The following is a 21,528-nucleotide window of genomic DNA, read 5'->3' as shown; positions in this document are numbered from 1 at the left end:
TGGAGATTGCGTAACAAATGTCAAATAAATTTATAAAAACTATAAACCATAACATTTAGAGACAGTCTGAAAGAAGTCTTATTATGTAGTTCTATTTACAAACACGCCACAATAAATACCTACCATGCAGGTCAACTTACATCTTTACGTCTATGAAAAAAAGTTAAAAAACAGCCTTTATTCACAAATGTACACTATGGCATTAACAGATGTCCATTACATGTTCCGTCCTCTTCACTTCGGGTTTAACATTATTCCTCCTCCGCCTCCAACATTGTGGTTAAACTGAAAAAAAGCCCAACAACTTGTCAAATTTTGATATGGAAAGAGAAAATTTCTGTGTTTTTCTAGACTCTAGAGGATAAGTTAGTATTGAGTCACTTTTGACAGCATGCTTGTCACTAGGGGCACAGAGAAGTAAGATACAGAGAAAATTTATTTATGGGACGACCGTATGCTTTGTATATCTTGTGCACTATACGCATATCCTGTTAGGGTAATATACTTGTGACGAGCAAGGAATAGCCAGAGCGGCAAGGACATGAGCAGTGTTGTATTTGAAGCTTTGTAGTCACTGATACTAGACACCACTTAAGTGTACCATTGAATGTTTTTGTACCTTACTTCTCTATTGGGGCGACCACCCAATTCACAACATTCACGTTCAGTTCACAAAAATTTACATCTTAAAATTGTCATCCTTTTCACTTTTTCAATCAGCTAAATGCAATTTTAAGTTATGTTTTTTTTATTATTGATTAAACTGGCTAACCAAATAAACATTATGGATTTATAAATAAATGCTCTAAACATATCTGTAAACTTTACCTTAAATGAGCAAATATTTAATTGTCATCAGTATACCCTAGTATAATTAGACTAAAACATAATAAAACCGGCTTCAGTTACAATATAATGTTCAGTATATTTGCAGGATCCAAAGTCAATGTCTTATCTTAGTTTTCATAACATTATTCTACAAACAAGATACACTATGAATAACGACATAATTTTAACCCTCCGAGTGTCACGCGTGATAAAAACGACGCACAACACACTTTGTGTAGGGTCACGCGTCGCTTTTAAGACGCACAAACATCGTTTACGGCGAAGGCTCTATGACTGACTGAATCGGATTGAACTGGATCGAGTTAGGTATCGTTCTTTCCGTAATATTCTAAGCTTTCTCCAGAGGTCTGTCTCTAAGCGCTATTCATTTTAGTTCCGAAAATATTGTAGCAGACAGCTGACGTGCGTGTATTTGTAAACAGCTAGGTTCCCCCGGACCGATGACTGATGTGTTTTATTACGTTTATCATTGTTTTAGTGTTAAAAATCAAAAGTAGTGATATACGTGGTGCATTATAAGAAGATTTAAGTGGTTTTGAAGTGCTGGTTGATGATCCTGAAGAAGTAGGTAGTGATATTGATGTAAATTATCAGCCAGATTCCTAGCTATGGTTAGGCTATGCATTCTTAGCTAAACGCTATGTACTGAAATCCGTTTTTCGCTCATAACTTATTTATTTGATAACTTACCTCGCTATATGATTATATATTTGTAATCCTCATTAAATTTAGAACAAAGTGGCTATTTTCAAATATTTATAGGCCTATAATTTATACAATTTCATTGAGCGCGAACTTATTTTTTTTGTTGAAAATTTTCGAAATTATATTTTTTTTTTACCTAAAATTTTTTTTTTTGAAAGAATGTTCCTTATGTTTTATATATAATATTGAAGCCCATGATTTTCCAAACAAAATGGTATATAGAACATTAGAATTAACATTGTTTTAAGCTTCTCAGATCCGTTTTAATAAAACCTTGCAAAGGGGCCAAAAATAGGTGGACATTAAGGCCTAAACTATGGACACTCGGAGGGTTAAACACACCTTTAGAATATGATTAGCATTTAGAAGTGTACGAAAAAATATGAATAAATGTGAAGATATGTTAGAATATAAAGCATTGCAAGGAAAAGGTAAGGGATATTAAGTAATGGGTTTTATTAAAAGAAAGCAGGTTTGAGAAGTTAAAAGCAAGATGATGAAAACTGTTTTACCCAAAAACAATAATTAAATGTTATGAAACTGTACAGAATAGTACAACAGTAGGCCTATAGTTACACAAGGTGGTGATCACATTAATTAATTTTTTTTTCAATGGTGCAACACTAAAGTTAGTTGTTTCTCTTTTGGCTTTGTTTCATTAAAATTTTGAGCGCAACCCACAGCCCTTGGGTTATCCGAGGTAATTATATGCTTAAATATACATTTTTTAATCTTCAGTAGAAAAACAATATCCTATGTTTGAGGTTAGCCTCCAGAGTACGATGAATATATTAAATTGGTGTAAATACCTGCTTTGTTGTAATCCTAATGTTGCCAGTATCAAACTAGTTTTGACATTCTACGAAGTTATCTTCAAGCGTCAAGGATTTCAAAAGGATGATCACTTCAAAGAAGTGTACTGTACTTACATAGTGATCATTCCTTTTGGCATCCTTTACGCCTGAAGATGACTTTGTGGGAAGTCAAAACTAATTGCCACACTAGCAGATTGATGACATTTGGCAAATGTAGTGTAAAAAAAGTTTACACTAAGCTACACAAATATATTTTATATGCGGTTAGTAAAAACAGTAAAAATCATGCACATAATATCCCATTGAAAGCCCTTCATGCAAAAATTATACATAATACAAATAGAACAAACCCAAAAATACTCCGTTACCTTAGTTTAGAACTTCCAGACCAAGGGGAGTTAATTTAGTTGGCTTTGGTTTCAAGACAGGGTTTCCTAAACCTTGACAATAACAAAAAATTAGTGGAAACAGAAATAATAAATCAGAGAAGAAAAAAAACTACAAAGAATAAAATCAATCTGCAGGGTAGATGCTGGGTCATGAAAAAGAGTATAGAAAAGACAGGTGATAGTTTTCAAATAAACGTAGAAGACTGGGTACATAGGTGGCTGCTCAGAACTAGACTGATAAGGTTTAATTTTAATTACTATGCGAGTAAAATTCATTAAAACCTTTCTATATAAACATCCCATTTGGGCTTATCGTAATTGGTAAAGGTAAAGCTACTAGTTAAGCTTTCCCGTTAGCTGCAGTAACTTAATTCCAAATCCTAGTTTCTAAAGAAATTTTTCCAAAAAATTGTATATGTACATAAAAAGATAAGAATATCAATTCTAAACAAGCGTACATTTGGTTAAGGAACAACAGTATAGAGGTAAAAAAATGTTAGGGTAAGCCAACCCCATACTCTGTACTGTTTATTTTTTAATAAAATTCAGCCTCTTGATTAGGATTGATGGTCTCAAACGTTTATGTACTTATCACAATTTAATAGTATTTTGGAAATTATGACTTGAGTAAAAAAGTTACTGAAGCTTGCGGGAAATCTAAAAGGTTGCTAATTAGAGAGAGAGGCAAAGAGTTTGGGTTTATGGCCTAGGCCAGTCTCATGAAGACGAAGAGTAAACAGTACTTCTCCTGCGTGAAGCATGAGTGCTTCGTCTATGATATAGCTCTGATCATGTAGACTATGATCTTTTTATGTTTTATGTACTTTCTTAATTTCAAATATTAAATCTTGAAACGTATTAAAACTTGGTTTTATTATTCCCTTGACTAACATTGTATCTTCATTTAATATCCTTAACAAGACTATACTTCTACAGTAAATAGTTACACACTACGGAACAGTAGGAATCACCATTAATTTATGTCTACCTCCACCAGCCCAACGTCCAGTTCTGCGCAACCCTCTAGGGAGTATAGAGGGGAGGGGGGTTAGTGGACATGCACAGGTACGGACTGACTTGCCTGAGGGAACCTATTGACGGGAGGTTTAGGTGGTTTGAGCGCCGCGTCCGGCCCGATGTAATCCATCTGTTCTCCTTCTTCATCTGTCAAATCACATATACTCTCATCCACACAACTTCCAACAAGTTACTTCAATCCACTACGCTTGAAAAATATATATATCCAAGTTTCAAAACTACTTTGCAATAAAAAAAATCTGTCCTAAATTAGATTTTTTTACATTGTATTGGCTAGTTACCATAACAAAATTTACAAAAAAAAAATTGCTGGTTTTACTAGTTTTTTGAAGTAGGCCATATCTCATTAGCTTGACCCTAATGGTATCTAAGTCTTGTTCATTACTTGGTGTAAAACGTACAGTGTTTGTATTTTCAATAATTTACTGTAAAGTACAAAGCATAGGCTACATATGTTTTGAAATTTAATTTAGCCTTTTACAGATTCTTACCTAAAACTGACACTGACGAAGAAGAAGGAACAAATACACAACTAACTCAAATAGGAAAAATTCCATCCAGTTGTTAGCACACACATGTAGGCCTACATAAATATTTTCCCTCTGTAGACAGTAAGAACCATATGAGAAAGAAGATTAGAAGTATGAATAAGAAGAAGTAAACTTATGTGTAGTAGGCCTATGTGATCTTTTTGTGTGCCTAAAACCCTTTTTCTCGTTAATTGTGTATTCATACTTTCTTCCTCAATGCATTCCAAACCCAAATTCTCTATCCTCCACAATTAATTACAAATTAATTAATAAATTAATGCAGCAAAAACGGCTGTTTTTAATGCATACGTTGCAGGTCTAAAGTGACATTTTACTCTCTAGGGATGAAAAGTGCCCATAGGGAGTAAAAATCAGCTGTTGTCAACTCAGTTGTAAATTTTGATTGTAAACAATTGCATGCATCAAAAGTATGTATCGGTTGTTTGTAACAACACAATTAATTGTAGTAGACGAAACGATTGAATCACTTACTAAACAGATGATCGTTTCCATTAGCAAAATTAATTGAAAACAAGTTTTGAGAGGTTATCTTTAAATTAAAACTATTGTAGTTTTGTAAAATAGTTTGTTCAAATAATGGTGCAATGTGACCAAAAAATATAGTTCATCACACGGGCAAAAAGTGTCTTTTCAACTCTAGTCCATTTTCAAAACTTGAGCTCGGGTCGGAAAAGAGTCACTTTAGGCCCTAGTGATGAAATATACTGTTGTTTGAATATAACACTAACCTTCTTCTTGGTTCTGATCTCTTTCATATTCCTCTCGGTAGTCATGGTTCATATGATTGGGTAACACCTTGTTTCCTTCATCTCCTCTGTAAAAATTGCAACCTTAAATTAATTTTCCCACTTAAAAATCATGTTTTTTCACCAAAGTGAAATCGTTCAAATTAACCATCTAGTGTTCTGCTATTCATCACTTGTTCATACCACACCAAAGATTAACCAATTTTAAAAGAACTGTTAGAAACTCAAGAATTACTCACACTCGCCACTGATTATGAGGTAAAGGAGCCTCTTCTTCTCCCTCTTCATGCGCTCCATCCCTCAAATTCTGAGGTCCGTCATCTTCCCAAGGTATCGCATTCATGGCTTTGTTTCTGGCTGTTTCCAACGCCGCCACTCCTCTACTTTCACCCTGATCCACAGAAAATGCATCAAGTCTTACCCGACAACTGAAATGTTTTTCAAATCTATTGAGAATTAATATTTGTTTAAATCTCCGATACAGATATAAATAGGTCAATAACAGTCGGTGTGAATGTTTTATTTCCTTTCGAGATATTTTAAATACTGTATACTGTTGAGTTGGTTTAGGCTTTTCCAAAGCGTACTACAGACCATAACATTTTGTTTATGAAAATTAAACCTTAACATTCTCACAGACATGATATACTTGAGGAGGGAAAATTAACCAAACAAAACTAGGTTCAACGTTGAACAAATTCTTGAGAACAAAATATGTTCCTTGATATGTAATTTTGTTGCTCCTTTAAGAACAGAAGTAAAAGTTTCAGGAAATTAATTAATTTTAGAACAGTTTAAGTATATACACAAATATACAAAGACAAGCTGAAAACTAAACAAAATATTTTTTTCATACTCAGTAGATTTATCTTTCAAATTAACCTAGCCTAACTTTTAACCTAACCTCCAGCTTAACTTAACTCCCAACTAAACCTAACTCCTGATCTAACCTAACTTCCAACCTTAACTTTCTTCTAACCTAACATCCGGCCCAACCTACCCTTTAACTTTACACAGATTCATCCAAACCTGACAATCAACCTAACCTAACCTCCAACTTAGCCTAACATCTCCAACCTTGCCAACCTAACCTAACCACCAGACTAACCTGTAACGGAGGTGCAGCCTGCTCCTGTATAGGATTCAGAGGTCCGGCGATATTGCCAACCTCCCCACCATTGTTATCATCCTCCCGATGACTCTCGGGCCGTTTGATCACTGTGTTCTCAGGAGACTGAGGTTGTGGCGCTGCAAGGTTCTGCGGCATCGGAATCTGACGGTTCATCTCAGCGTCTGCGTCCACCTGTTTCATCGGCTGCTGTATTGGGGCAGCCACCGCCTGTGACAGTAATTGATTTGCTATAAATAAATTGAGAATTGATGCAAAAAAAGTATTAATTAGCACACTCTAATACTCCTTACCATCAGTTTCCCAACAACAATACGTAGAGATTAGTATTTTGTCAACAGGACCACAAATAATGGAAATCCTAAAATAATTGGTAAGTGACTGGTAATCAATGCAATAATTTTTAACATACCTGAGTTGGTTTTTTACTGCTTTCGCCAACTGCAGAAACGGATTTCGTACTCTGTAAAAACACAAATAGTTTGGCCATTTATTTACATCTCTGTTTTTATGTTGGACGATATTAAATAAATTAATACAATCCAATAACTTTCACACACAACTTGATGACAAAAGGGTCTAATTAGAATGGAAACATAATGGAACAACCCAAACACAAGTGGAGATCTATTAGGGACCTTTCACATATAATGTAATGCTCAAAAAGAAGTGGGAGGGTTTTTAAAGATTGTTACGGTAACACACTAAAAATATATTTTATTCAAAGAAGCAAAATGATAAAATTAAGTTACCTTGGAGAGTGAAGGTTTAGGCGATGACCCGTCATGATCAATAACGGCCTCAGGGTTGATGACGGGAGTTGTGGAGTTGTTGCCAACCTTGTTGACAGACATAAGCTGAAACATGAATCCGCTCGTAAGATATCATTGTTTGTGTCTTTAATACTATTATCCAATCAAAATAGTTTAACAAATACATTTTAGACTACTACTCAGTGTTTGTGCGTAGGACTTTATTAGCTGTAATTAATAAACAACCTACTTCAGATTTGTACTTTCAACTAACTAGTCTAATACTATAGCTTAGACCCTATTGCTTTTAATAGGCCTCAATGTTATTAAGTGATTCCAAAATGTTTAGCTAGACATATCTAAGTTTAGGCCCTTACACACATTGCACATGGAAGGTTCGAAATAAGAGAAACGTTTATTTCCCAACCTCTAAATTCAAATGATAATTTTGCACATATGAAAAGTGATAGACACAGTACGGAGAATTTACAGATTACAACAGTATTGTTTTCTGTTTAACTCCATTTCTAGATTACTTTAGCTTTTATGTTTCTGAGTTAGTAGGTTGTATAGTTTAGCCTATGTCATGTACTTTAGAGACAGGATGGCACAAGACTGAAGGACGTTTGTGCGTACCTACAGGAAGACGTCCGTTGGGTAGGCCTAAATTGATGGTATGACCAAGTCAAGATGTGATCCAACGCGGAGGAGAAATCCGGATGGCAGAGGATAGAGAAGAGTAGAGGAGGCTAATCTACGAGGCAAAATTCTACTGAGATTTATGACGCCCCATCATGTAAGTAAGTAATGTTTCTGAGGGTTTGGTCCTACCTTAGAAGGTTCCACACCCGACTGGTTGTCTCCCGGTACACTCACTCGCTTCTCGCCTCCTTGGCAGTTCTCCAGCTGGCTCTACGGGGCATAATAGAATTTAAAAAATGTAATGATTACTCACTTTAACATTTTATTTAAGATGTAGGTAGCCTTTTTGACTTTCATTTCCCCATCTGTTTTGGCCTTAGGCTTGCAACGAAACAAGCGAAACAAGAACAAAAACCAACTGTACTGCGGCAGCACCAGGATGCGGACTCTGTCGGTGGTATTAATTCGTAGTCTGCCCTTAGATACTCACCAAATTATGGACTGATTATATAAATTTTCTATTTAAACATTACCTTTGATTCTTTTTTTCGATTCTGGATTCAAATACACAATGAATGATAACAAAACACTTTGGTTTGAAATAAACTATGTTTGGTAAAATTAATTTCAATTCAAATTAAGCTATTTAGCGTACAGAATAATATTGAAATGTTAAGTAAGCTATATTGTATTTTAAAATATAGATAATATTTATCCATTCATTCATCATTTTAAGGGGTGAAATTTAAGTATGTAGAAAGAAATGATGAAAACCCAAAATTTTCCCAAATTCAATCAAATTTTGGTACCATTTTTATTTTTATCTCTTACAGGGATTTTAAAAGTTTTGGAAACATTTCAGTACTGGAATCTTATGTTCGCAGAAGAAGTCTGGAAGTTTGCAAAATAGAAAATAATTGTGTTATAATAACTCGTAATCTGAAGTCGGTAACAAATCTAAAGTCATAAGGTATCTTAAGAATGTACAAATTCATCAACATCGCTGACATTAAACGTTTCTTTTAAAGGAATCAAGAAACGGAGTAGCTGTATATTTTAACTTTGATCATTTTAAAAATACAAAACATAAGAGCCTCATTAGACATCAACTTCCACATTGGCGGCCCCATTCGGGGGAGAGAATTGGGGGATGGATCCCCTTGAAATATCAAGATAGACCCTGTTTTAAGGCCTTAACATTTTGAGGATTTACCTACATTTTACCAGGGGCGGGGGCATTCCTCTCAAATTTAAATGTTGAGGGCACAACTAGACTCCCAAACCCATTAACTAGGTTTGGGAAATTAAAAAACAAAGTATTTCAACCAATTAAACTTTTTTTCAGATTAAATTTAAATAGAAAGTAACCGTTTACATTTTTTACTGTTTACAAAAAACAATTAGGCTAATCATTTATAATGACAACACAATATAGGCCTAAACTAAATCGTAGAATGGAATATAAACATCTTTATTAATTCAGCATCACTTAATCACACAAAGTATTCAACAACAATCCAATAATCAAGGCAAACATGCCAAGGTTTAAACAGCTGATCTAATCAATGACACAAGATCAGCTGATGAAGAGACAGATGATTGCATAAACAGCTGTTAGTGACTCACCTTTGCAGCCTCCAACTCTCTCTCAAGCTGAACTTTGGCCTTTTCCAGAGTGGAAATCCTGTTCCAATCCGGTGATTTGTCCTTCTTCATTTGATCAAATTCGTCCAACAATTTATTGTACTTCACTTCTAGTTCTAGATTTCTGGTCTGGAAAAAAATCAAGAACTTTCAGTAACCTATTATATTCAAACAACTTTGAACTCATAAAAACAATCTTTTCATCAGTTTTTGTAATTATGAATAAATGCAATCCAATTGAGTAATCTATTATACAAAGATACTAAATTGTTGCTGTTATAGCCTACAATAAGTTAATATTTGCTAGAAACATTTTTAGAGATATATTAATTTAACATTTCCCTGAACAATAACAAACTCAACTTTTTTCAACATAAATAACATTAACCATTTCACAGATTCATGAATTGTTATTTTACACAACTAATTCTATTTGGAGAATTATGTGTAGCCTAGACCTACGTTTTGTTAACCTAAAGCCCCCCATACACGGACGAGCATGTTCGCGAGCATGTTGGCGAACATGTTCGCGAACATGCTCGGCGTTGGCAACAGACGGACGAGCATGCTCGCGAACATGTTCGCGAACATGCTCGTCGCTCGGTAGCGGTTCCTAGGCCTATTCTTGCTTCTCTTGTGCTCTGTGACAGTCAAGTTGTGTGTAGGCCTATTTAGCCTACTCCTGCTTTTTTGCTGCAATTACAGCATTTAGTTTTTTGTTGCAACATACGCATTACGGTATTTCTTAGACATAAATCAGGGGCGATTTATTTTTAGCCGATTTTGTAATCGGCCGATCTAAAAATATACTGTTTGTGCCAGGCCTTAAGTTATCGGATTAAATTCATCTGTCATGGTTTGAAAATAATGTTGCTTAAAATTCCATAGTTGTGCAATAACATTTCTCGTAGTTTTGCTTATTCTAGCCTTTCTTAGAATTATTTAATTGTGACAAATTACTACAGAATTGATTGTACACATTTGTGTAGTAATATACATATTGTAATTGATGAATTAACACTCTATTTTGGAAACTCATTTAAATTTGTATTTACTGCGTTACAAAACAAAAATAAATATTTATTTAGCTTCTGTAAACATTGATTCTAAATCTATTACTGTAACTGGAATACATCAGAGTATTGAGCACCATGATGATTACAAGTGCAATCTGTCTATTGCGGCTACTTTGTAATGGCGGTAACGAAGTAATCGTTTGGAACCGGAACGGTTACTTGTAATGAGTCAACGAGTGTAACTGGAATCATAGTAGCGACTACATCGATGGAATCATTTAGCCTATCTCTACCCAAGTTGGAGCGACGAACATGCTATCGAACATATTGGTCGTCCTCACAGACGGGCGAGCATGTTCGTGTTCGGGCTCGCCAAGTCCGACGAGCTCAGCGCCGAGCCCAACATGCTCGCCGCGAGGGATCCCACACACGGGCGAGCATGTTCGTCGCCAACACCGTCACGAGCATGCTCGCGAACATGCTCGCCCGTGTATGGGGGGCTTTAAGAACGGATTTCTGCTTCATTAGTCAATTTTGTTTTTAGATGAAACAAAGATCTAAGATAATGTAAACAATAAAACTCTTTTGGGGATGATTAAAATTCTGAACATACTTAATCTGTTCCCATGTAACAAATTCAAATATTATGTAGATGTTTTTTTTTAAGAGGAAAGAATTTGACTTTGAAGACACATAATTATGAAACTTGGCGACTCCTAACATACGTTATATTATAGCAATCAGCAACCATTACACTGTGTAAGTGTTTCATTTTTGTTTATAAACTAATCAAGCTTCTTATTATTGTTTTATGCATTTACTTTGAATAGAACTTTTTATTGTAAGGAAACATGCGTCTTATTACTTACAGCAAGACAACACTCATGATTTATAGCTACTGGGGATGGAGCAAGAACATATAGCAAGAAAAATAGTCAAAATGATCAAACCATCTTAATACTCTTATGTCAGGAAAACACAAAAACAGTGCTAAATTCGCATAGCTGCTACGTCCAGTCATCAGGTCTGAAAACTTTGTGTCAACGCGCAACATTTGTCTGCACAGTTTTTCACATCTCCACATTCTGCTGTGCGCGCATCACAACTGATTTCATTCGCCGAGGACTGATGTCGGAGACCTTCTAAACCTTGACTTAGCAAAATTCCTGCAAACCTAACCTCAATATAACAAATCTTGTTTTAAGAAAATCCTCGATAAAACAAATATTCCGTTCGGTCCCTTCAGATTCGTTATCCCGAGGTTGGACTGTTAGCTACCTTTGAATGTATTCCACAACCTTTCTATACCAAGAACTTTGATTATGCTCGTACCGTAGTTTGGTAGAGTATCTCTTACAATTGTACCACAAGAGTTCTGGCTGTTTCTACATTGGAAGCAGATTTTCCTGGCCAGCCAACCCGACCAGAACAGACCCAACCAAAACAGACTGGACCAAAAGAGACCTCAACAAAACAGACCCGGCGCTCCTACACTACAGCTAGTCTCAGTCTCAGAATAGTTACAGCTGTCAACGAGGAATGTTAACTGTGATTTTCAACATGCAACTGGGACTGACTGAGAGAAAAAAACAAACTCGTTTGATTCTTGTCAGATCAATCTAAGCTCGACCCTCCTTCCCAGCATTACAACTGGCCCCAGTGTAGAAGGGAAAAGGTGAAACATGTGTTAGTTTAAGTCAGACTCGGTAGACCCGCTCAGACTCTAGAGTCTAAAGAAGTTCCGCTTCCAATAATGGAGCAGCCTTATCGTGACGGTAGTAACTATAATTAAGTAAGATAGAAGATAGAATAGATGTAAATATGAAAATACAGCACAACTTGTGCTCTTACCTTCAAATTTTCAATTGCCTTTTCTTTGCTGGCTCGCAACTGTTGTTCCTCATTCAACTTAGCGTTGTACTGTTTCTTTTGGAGCTCCAGATCCTCCAACAATTTGAGATTCTTCTGCCTGAGATTGTTGTTGTCATCTTCCAAGTCTTTTTGTTTACTCTAGAAACGTTAAACATAATTTTAAATCACCCATAAGTCCCCTTCTCTATGCTCTATCCTTAATCTATGCGGAGTGAGCTGGTCTAGTGGTTAGAGCAAGAGACTTCAGTTCCTGAGGTACCGGGTTCAAATCCCGCCAAATCACCAATGGATTTTATCTAAGTGATAATGACGCAACCCCGAGGTCTAGCCTGAAGTATGTGAAAAACGATTCCGGGATTGTGATTAGCGCCCTAGGACATAAAAATCCATAATCCATACTCTATCTATAATCCTTATATTCAACACACTAATAATTACAACTTTTGTTCAGTTATGTGTGAATTAAATGAATATCTATCTATATATTAATAGGCAAGCATGTTTCTTTAAAACCTTTTTTCTCAGCTCGTGTGTATCGTAGGGAAAATCTACGCATACCGTTAGAAAGCTATTTTCCTGTAGGTGTGCAGAATCCCTTTATAAATTAAAATAGGCTCAAAAATAAGCACAAAAAATGAATTTGAAATTTTAAAAAATTAACATGGGTCATATGGGTTGCTATGGTGATGACAAAATAACAACAAAATATAAACAGAAAATCAAAACAAATGGAAGACATTTCAATCACATGTTTTATTTACAGTGTGGGGTGAAAATAGAGAAGTTTGCACAAAACATACTTTTGGTCGATTTTTCGACCACGGGGCGTACTCTCGTTCTCTTTATTTTACTCTCTAAAATAATTACGACATAATACAGCAGCTGCTTTGGTCGGGATTTAAATTCGGGTTTCCAAGAACGTTTCACAACAACAGCGTAGGAATACAATTAATTTATCTTCATACTTGGACGTAGATGACGCATCATACACTTGTGCAACATAATATAAATACAGACGTAGCCTACATAAACACTCAAGGGCACACAATCATAGAACAGATACTTCTAGAACATGTTGTTTTGTATTAAAGGAATCTAGCGACGATACTATGTTCCAGTGTCAAAACATAACATTGTCAAAATAAAGATCAGTATCACTTCTCAACTACACCTAATGGCAATACAGCTGGAAAACAAACATTTGATAAACAAGAGGATATAACTGGGCTGTGAGAACATGACTAAAGATTAGTTAACTGAGTTAAACATGTTTGTGTCCAGATACAATTTATAATGTTTTAAAGCTGTACATAAATTGTTTATCTTGCACATGTACCAGTACTAACAAATTAAAGTACAGTAGAACCTTGATAACAAGACTCTCATGGGGATTATAAAATAAGAATTGTTATCACGAATACTAGACTCAAGGTTGTCTTCTTATCGAGGTTTGCAATAACATGTGATTAGGGGTAAAATAAATCCTAGGGGATTTAAAAATGACACTTGTTATCAAGAGTGATTTGTTATCGAGGGTCTTGTTATCGAGGTTCCACTAGCCTACGTTACCCCGTCTGATAAGAAAAACTGACGTTTTTTTTACATAGGTAAACCATTTTTTACTTCTAGGTTATGTTGCCAGTTCCTCGGACAAACGTATACAAAGTTTTTTGACTGAATTTTAGTGGTAATATTATACATAAGTGAAGGAGTTTATGTATTCAACGATCGATTGGTTACAGTCAAGTTTATTTTTATGATTCAGGAGAGGCAAATAATATACACTGTTCAAAAATAGAAAATGAAAATTGCTATCCAAATCTTATAGCTACAAGAGTTATCCAACCTATTTCATGGTGTTGCTGCTTTAGCCTATTCAAAGCAGATTATGGCTTTCCAGTTGATAACCCAGAGTTTGTGGGTAAAAAATGGAGCACATTAAATTGTTGATATCACTCCACTTTTCAGGATTCTCTACGGAGAAAAATCGTTTGATTAGGGGGATGTCTAGGCAACAGTTTTCTTAAATTCTCATTGCTGGAAAAACTTTGTTGCAACATGTTAGCTCGAATTGAAGTAGATCGTTTAGCATTCATTATAAGTTATCAGTTAAAACTGAGAGCAGAAATAATGTAGGTGAACCTTGACGACACAAATAGAGATATTTAAAATTAGTTTCTAACAAGTGTTTAAACAACTCGAAGATTTAACTAGAATTACTCGAATTTAAGCATTAAACGTTTACCTCGGCGTTATGTTTCATACTATGCGGCTCATTGAGCCGCACGGGTTCTCTAGTTCAGTTTAAAGTAAGGTAGGTAGTTTCCTCACATGAACTCCAAAGGCTCATAGACCTATAATAGACGTAAGAGTAACTTAACAACTATTTGCAAAACTATAATTTCAAGTAAAAACCTCAAAGAAGACAGCTACAACCGGGATGTGATTTAGAACCACTTTGTTTGGGCTTTTGGTTGACCAGTGTTAGTACAGTTAGCTGTCAGGTCCGATCATGGTTGAGCGGTCTAAGGCTGCGGATGACTCACTTAGCGACAAAAAGTATCTACACAGTCGCCACCCAACCATTGTGCGGCGGTGCAAATGCTGTATTTTTTCAGTCCATAGTAAATGGTGATATAGTACTACGTGGACTAAAGGGGCCCCCACTGTTGTGTCGCTCGTGTTACTAAAGAGATCTTGGGCTTTGTTTAGGGGAGTGACATCACTTAGCTAGGAAAGGCACGTGCCTTCCAATGTGTTTAAAGAGATTTTAGCTGTAGTGTGAATTTAATCGTCCAGCTTAGGCAGCTTACACCTTAAGTTTAGTTCTTTGACCAGGACACAGCACCATAGAATAAACCGTGGAAGTATGCTATTTACTGGCATAACTAAAACAAAAAATAATGGAGGGGAGTCCATGGGGTCCAACGGATTGTTCAAATAATTTGAATGGTTTACATTTACGAACTCAAGGTTTCATAGATATAAAGTAGATATGACCTACATAGATTGTGGATGAAATTAAGATTCAAGCAGTTTTCTCATTAGAATTAAATGTACCTATGTATATTATTAAGATTCAATCAAACCTGCAAGAGTTTTGTGCTTTGCTGAAGTGCGCTGTATTTGTTTGCTGCCTCTACCAAGTCTCTTTCTCTTTCTTCTTTCTCTTGTTTTGCTCTACTTTGACATTCTTCTTTTGTCTGTTTGTGTTCAGTTTTTTCCTTTTGTAAAGACTTTTCTAGCCTTAATTTATATTCAAAAATGACTGGAAAAACAAAATTAAGAACAATAGAATCATATTTTGCGAACAGTTATTAAAAATCTATTTATCCGTACAATAAGCAATTGCTTTTTAGCTTTCCTCATACTGTATATAACACTATATTTTTTCAATTGCATTATTGAATCATCAATTGAATTATCTAAGTTTTTTAATGTTTGAATGCTTTGTTCAATCCTGAGAAATGCCAGTAGCTTTTGATGGTTTGAAACTGGACCCAGCTGATCCTGATTTTTGGGCTTTAATAAATGAACTTGGCTGATGAAACAGGTGATCTTACAGATCATCTCACAACATTCTACACTCATCCTTCACTCATTATTTGGATTAAAATACGCAATACACAACACTTCTGTACAGCTATTCCAATTACTCTTTTTAATGTGGGCAACAGTATTCTTTCCTCATGGATTTTTTTCTCCAGTAATATAATTGATGTCAAAGCTTGGCACAAATGTTATAGCCAATCCATCAAGTTTATAAATAACTAGCTGTAACCCGCGGGCTTTGCCCCGTTAAACTTCTTAATTTTCAAGATTATCTCGTTCGCATGGCTCAATCACGTCCTGGTTTAAGTTTGTTCGCTACGCTCATTCACCTTTAGGTTGGAGCTCGTTCGCTACGCTCACTCACCTTTAGGTTGGAGCTCGTTCGCTGCGCTCACTTGCCTTCAGGTTAGCTCGTTCGCTACGCTAACTCGCCTCCAGGTTGAAGTTCGTTCGCTACGCTCACTCACCTTTTGGTTGCAAATTAGCTGTTGTCATAAATGTAAAAGAAATAATAGTGCTGCACCCTGTTGGTAATTTTTGTAACTTTAATGCTATTGAACATCACAGAACAGAACCAACTTGTTTAATTGAAACAGCTGTTAAGATTCAATAATTTCATTTCTCATAAGGTTAACATGGGAAACTCCAGAGCCACTGGGGCGGAGCCCGAAAGGATTTTTGAAATAAGAATATGCCTATATGTTAATCGGGAATGTGAGCTATCATCATGCCAAATTTCAGCACAATCCGACCAGTATTTTTCGCGTTCACTTGTCACAAACATACATCCATACATCCATACATCCATACATCCAAACTTTCTCATTTATAATATTAGTAGGATAATGAACTAAATACTATTGGCATTTTCTATTGTATCAACCTATGACATCTCCACTTGCGATAATCATACGCCTGATTTAATGTTTTCATTTACACAGAGGATACACGTCCGGTAACTGGGCGTGGATTAGGCGTCTGGCAGTGACGTCACCAGGTTGTGGGGGCCCGGAACGCCATTACCACAACGATACGATGTACAGCACCTTTAACTACAGGCCGCGGCCTGGTAGAATTGGCAACATCGCAAGTGGTGTTGTTCAGTGACAGACGTCCCGTAAGATAACATGGAAGACAGGTGACATCAGCTCATTAATTCGCACTTCATTTTGATTTAAATTTATATTTATGAATATAAATTTATTAAAATATTGAAAATAAAACATACAGAATTGAAAACCGAAACAACCGGAATTAAAATCTATATCTGTAGGCCTACATTTTTAAGCGGAGTCAATATTGTCATAGTCCAGTAACAAATCTTTCGTAAATACACAAATACCATTTAGCTGCTTCCAAACAAAACAGTTGTTACAACACCACTCGCGACATTGCCAGTTCGAAGGCCGCGGCCTGCAGTTAAAGGCGGCCGTGTGTACAGCTATTGGTTGTTCGTGGTGTAGTGGATAGAGTGCTCGGCTGATTTGCAAGAGGTCCCTGGTTTGAATCCCATCAGTAGCCTAACTTAAACTTTTTGTCAAAGATTTTGTTTTGAATAGGTACCATTTCTTCTTAACTGTAGGCCTACATCTTTTGTTAGATTTTTTGGCATTTATAACTTTTTTTTATGGTCAGAATTTAACCTTCATTTGATTTTTTCATTATCAGCAAGTTTGGTTGGTTAGGTTAGATTATGGCAGTAGCTGCCAGACACCTAATCGACGTCCGGTTACCGGAAGCGTATCCTCTGCGTTTCATTTATAGATTACAACGAGCGATTTAACTAGGCTAGTAAAGTTGTAGGCCTATCAAAGTTCTGCCCAAAACTTGTTTGGCAAGTAGCCTATGTTAGGCCCAAGGCTATTAAAAAGAAAAAGAGGTTGCCTCAGTCACGCGTATGACGTCACCCGCCGACCCAGATCTGTTTACAAATAAATAAATGAAAAACAAACAACAATAACAAAGTACTTGACAGGTGACAGCTGTGTGAATTAAAAGCAGCACCGTCCGGGTCGGCGGGTGACGTCATACGCGCGACTGAGGCAACCTCTTTTTCTTTTTAATAGCCTTGTGTTAGGCCTACATTACCCTACTCCACTACCTGAAGTTATTCACAGAATTTATGACATAAATCAAAGGTAATTCTAGCTTACTTCTGCCTGAATCCACCTTACATCTGTAATCATACCTTGTAGTTGTGCTGATAGCGATTCTGTCTGCTGGTTGCAAGCAGCAAGTGCTTTACGATTGTCATCCAACTGCAACTGACTTCCATGGAACAAATAGACAACTATGCCGAATGCAAACACGCCACATATATAAATAAAAAGTCTACTTTTTGTGCTTCGAACTAAACGTGCAGAGCTCATCTTGATGTGCTTATTACACTACACAAGTTCGTTTCAATAGGCTAGAATGAAAGATAAAAACTGAACATCCCTTAGACTGTAGGCTTAATAAACCAATTGTCAACAACTTTCTGCTCAGTAAAAATATTTGTGCAAACTTATTTCGTTCAGTCACTGTCAAAATCAAGGCCTATTAGGAATTGTTGAATACATTTAAGGTGGATTATTAATTCCTTCCTAAGAAATGTTTAGCAAGGATTAGGTTAGTTTTACCTAGTTGAATATTAAACTCACAAAGTTCAGCCGAAAATAAAACTTAAATGTAAGGAATTTATTACAACACTTAGGGTTCTTTCAAATACGGTAACTTTCACAACTCACAACTAACTACTGATGATAGTTTGCTTGCATTCAATAACACAATTTATTATTTGTGGATGTTTTCTGTTTTCTTCTATTTTGACACTCCACTCAGTCCAGTCAGATCAGATCCCTGATCTAGTCTTCCTTTCACTTTTTACTTGTTCTTGTTCCTCTCAAAATCGTCAGCACTTTTTTCTGATTGGCCGATTTACTGACAGCTCGAACTGTCTGACTCGAATATACGTGTTAGCCAACTTTATATTTTATGGTAATGAGGTTTTTCGACCATACTATATGCAGTGTTATACATAATAGTTATTCATAAAAATTATACATAATATCATAGATAAAACACATGTCCGTGTATTCACATATATTTATTATATAATCATCGACTATAGATACTGCTAAAGCTAAAAGCTCTCCTACCCAGATGCAAAATCTGATAAGAAGTCTACTTTCAGGGTCCAAAGTTAATTATTTCCCCAAAAAAACGTATTTATACATTTGCTAAGATACATCTATGCAAAGATTATTTAAAAATACACTTTATTTTCAAATTATAATATCCGTAATGTTATTTTAAATTTTATTTTGTACCAGATAAAACATTCAACTTTAAATGTAGATTTTGTGAGCATAGCCCCGAGAGGTTTGATAGTATAGTAGTTTCCGTTTCCATAAGACAGTTAACTACATAGGATGTTCAATAACAAAAAATTCCAAAATATAAGTCATTGTCCTGTATACATTTTTAATCTATTGTCAATACAAAAACGAAGCTGGGAATGACACCGCATTATACATGCTTGGTTTTCATGTAAACAATTTTCTATTCAAAAAAGACGTGTAATCATTTTTACATCGTCTAACGCCTTCGACGTTGGACAAACGGTCCTTGTCCTAAGTGTCCCATGACAACCAACGCTACAAGAGCGGCATAAGCAATAACGAAAAAGAACTTGGAGCTGGACATGAAGAATCTCATGAGGATCGTAAATGCTAAAAGGCCAAACACTGCATGCATTAATGGTTGTTGTTGAGGAGTCGCGGATGCCCCAGATCTTGCCAAGATGGGATCTGGTGTTATTGATGGCCGCTTTACATCTCTATTGCTTTTAAACCCTCCATGAACCTGCCCTGGAAAATTTGTAGTAACTGGTTGTGGGTTTACATCAGGAGTAGCAATTTCTTGCTCAGGAAATGGGGGATATTGTACTGTTTCACTGTCTTTCTTAACAACTCCCGAGGGGTTTTTTGCCTCCACTTCTTCGACATTTTGGGTCTCAAAATGTTCTTCTCCCTTTACATTATTTGTCGAATTTAAATTAAGAGATTCCGGTTCTGTAACAGGTTCAACTAGTTGACTACTATTATTACTTTGATCCTTATTGTTTTCAACATTTTGACTGTCTCGTAAACTAGATTTAATTTCAGTATCAGCCCCTTGGACATCCTTTTCGCTCTTAATGCCCGGATCCGTTGATTTGTTATCACTATTGTCATTTTTCAGGACGCTTGACTTCTTGACCACTTCATTTTTTTCCAAGCCCTCAGTGATGTCATCCTTATTGTTTTCAACATTTTGACTGTCTCGTAAACTAGATTTAATTTCAGTATCGGCCCCTTGGACATCCTTTTCGCTCTTAATGTTCGGATCCGTTGATTTGTTATCACTAATAATTAAATTGTCACTTTCTAGGACGCTTGAATTCTCGACCAATTTTTGTTTTTCCAAGCCTTCAGTGATGTCGTCCTTATTCTTTTCAACATTTTGACTGTCTCGTAAACTAGATTTAATTTCAGTATCAGCCCCTTGGACATCCTTTTCGCTCTTAATGTTCGGATCCGTTGATTTTTTATCACTAATAATTAAATTGTCACTTTCCAGTACGCTTGACTTCTTGACCACTTTATGTTTTTCCAAGCCTTCAGTGATGTCATCCTTATTGTTTTCAACATTTTGACTGTCTCGTAAACTAGATTTAATTTCAGTATCGGCCCCTTGGACATCCTTTTCGCTCTTGCCCGGATCCGTTGATTGTTTATCACTTATAATTTTTAAATTATCACTTTGGATGCTTGACTTTTTGACCTCTTGATGTTTTTCCAAGCCCTCGGCGATATCTCCCTCTTTAGTTATGGTTGGTAATGGCTCTGTAACGTCGGTCATGGTGAAAATTACTAAAATTTAGCAGATTTATGACTAATTTAGACTATAATTTACGACATGTTAGTTTCTGGAAGTGTGATTGAAAAGATATAACCTAAAATTAAATTGTAAATAAACTCAGCTGGGGTAAAGTCCTTATTGTGTATTTATGTTCCGTTATGTTGTCTGTTATTTCGAGTTAAAATAAGATTTAGATTTAGTTTATGCAGATATTGTCTTGTTTCGTGATTTTCAAGTCCGAAACCCGAAACCCCATAGGACTGAGGCTGTTCTAGGGCCATGTCCTCTTCAGCCATCAGAAATGTTTGCCCTAAAAGTACAAGGAGATTGATATTCATCTCATTTGAGTATAACCAAATCAGTTTGAAGTTGCAAATCTAGATGTAGATCTGTATTACACATTTTAAAATTACTATCACGAATGCACATTTAAAAGATTGTTAAACAATAACAGTAATAACACTTTATGGGTACGGTTGGGCAATATTGACGATTACAGTTAAAGTAATTTATGAAAATTTTAATGAATGGAAACTATAGTTGGTTTAGAATATCACCTAAAATTTACATCACCAAAAATTTAAGTATATGTATTTCATAACGTCCTCAAAACATTATCTTAGGTTTAAAACGCCTTCAACCTTAATGACGCCACTATAACACATTAATGCACTGCGTTAAGACTTCACTGAGGACAGGATGTGTTGTAAAACTGGTTCTAGGATTTAATATTTTTGTTGTTATATTTTAATTCTACACAGGGTCGTCTTGTCAAAAACTTTGATATGCCGTTTAAATGCCTAATTATTTTTAAACAACGAGAAATTTTCAAAAGTCACTGCGCTTTAACTAAATAAAATGCCATTTGCATTCGTGGTTTTAAAATAATAAAATAGAAACTGAAATCTATTTGTTTTTCCATTAGAAAAATAATATTTTCAATT

The 21,528-nt window shown here is 35.7% G+C and overlaps 2 protein-coding genes across 4 annotated transcripts; both read right to left on the bottom strand.

Annotated features, from left to right (window-relative positions):
- Positions 1-158: 158 nt before the first annotated feature.
- LOC128993273 (Golgi integral membrane protein 4-like) lies at positions 159-18,447 on the bottom strand. Of its 3 annotated transcripts, none has more exons than XM_054417061.1 (12): positions 17,889-18,447; positions 15,238-15,416; positions 12,128-12,286; positions 9,243-9,389; positions 7,806-7,886; positions 6,975-7,079; positions 6,635-6,685; positions 6,202-6,432; positions 5,333-5,484; positions 5,076-5,161; positions 3,840-3,922; positions 159-285 (listed from the first exon to the last, which is right to left on the bottom strand). In XM_054417061.1, exons 1-12 carry the CDS (start codon positions 18,067-18,069, stop codon positions 235-237), a joined length of 1,506 nt encoding a protein of 501 aa, XP_054273036.1. In that variant the 5' UTR covers positions 18,070-18,447; the 3' UTR covers positions 159-234. The 3 variants fall into 3 exon arrangements, with proteins under 3 accessions (XP_054273036.1, XP_054273037.1, XP_054273038.1); XM_054417062.1 differs by lacking the exon at positions 3,840-3,922 and adding an exon at positions 2,738-2,809; XM_054417063.1 differs by lacking the exon at positions 3,840-3,922.
- Positions 18,448-19,279: 832 nt separating this feature from the next.
- On the bottom strand, positions 19,280-20,584 carry LOC128993134 (uncharacterized protein MAL13P1.304-like). The gene has a single exon (XM_054416892.1). The coding sequence runs from the start codon at positions 20,582-20,584 to the stop codon at positions 19,280-19,282; it is 1,305 nt and encodes a 434-aa protein (XP_054272867.1).
- Between the last annotated feature and the right edge of the window lie 944 nt (positions 20,585-21,528).

This window comes from Macrosteles quadrilineatus, unplaced genomic scaffold, assembly GCF_028750875.1.
Source record: "Macrosteles quadrilineatus isolate MER2022 unplaced genomic scaffold, UCM_ALF_1.0 Scaffold_4__1_contigs__length_99947679, whole genome shotgun sequence".
NCBI lineage: Eukaryota > Metazoa > Arthropoda > Insecta > Hemiptera > Cicadellidae > Macrosteles > Macrosteles quadrilineatus.
Note: the sequence above shows the minus strand (reverse complement) of the source record. Positions and strands in the feature narration are given on the sequence as shown.

What these genes read in the sequence shown, in the direction of transcription:
- LOC128993273 (XM_054417061.1), bottom strand. Translation starts at nt 18,069, where the DNA reads ATGAGCTCTGCACGTTTAGTTCGAAGCACAAAAAGTAGACTTTTTATT. An exon ending in AGGCTGCACCTCCGTTACAG is followed by an intron (nt 5,485 to 6,201) that starts GTTAGTCTGGTG and finishes TCTGTGGATCAG; the next exon opens with GGTGAAAGTAGAGGAGTGGC. An exon ending in CCGTCAATAGGTTCCCTCAG is followed by an intron (nt 286 to 3,839) that starts GCAAGTCAGTCC and finishes GCTTTTTTTCAG; the next exon opens with TTTAACCACAATGTTGGAGG.
- LOC128993134 (XM_054416892.1), bottom strand. Translation starts at nt 20,584, where the DNA reads ATGACCGACGTTACAGAGCCATTACCAACCATAACTAAAGAGGGAGAT.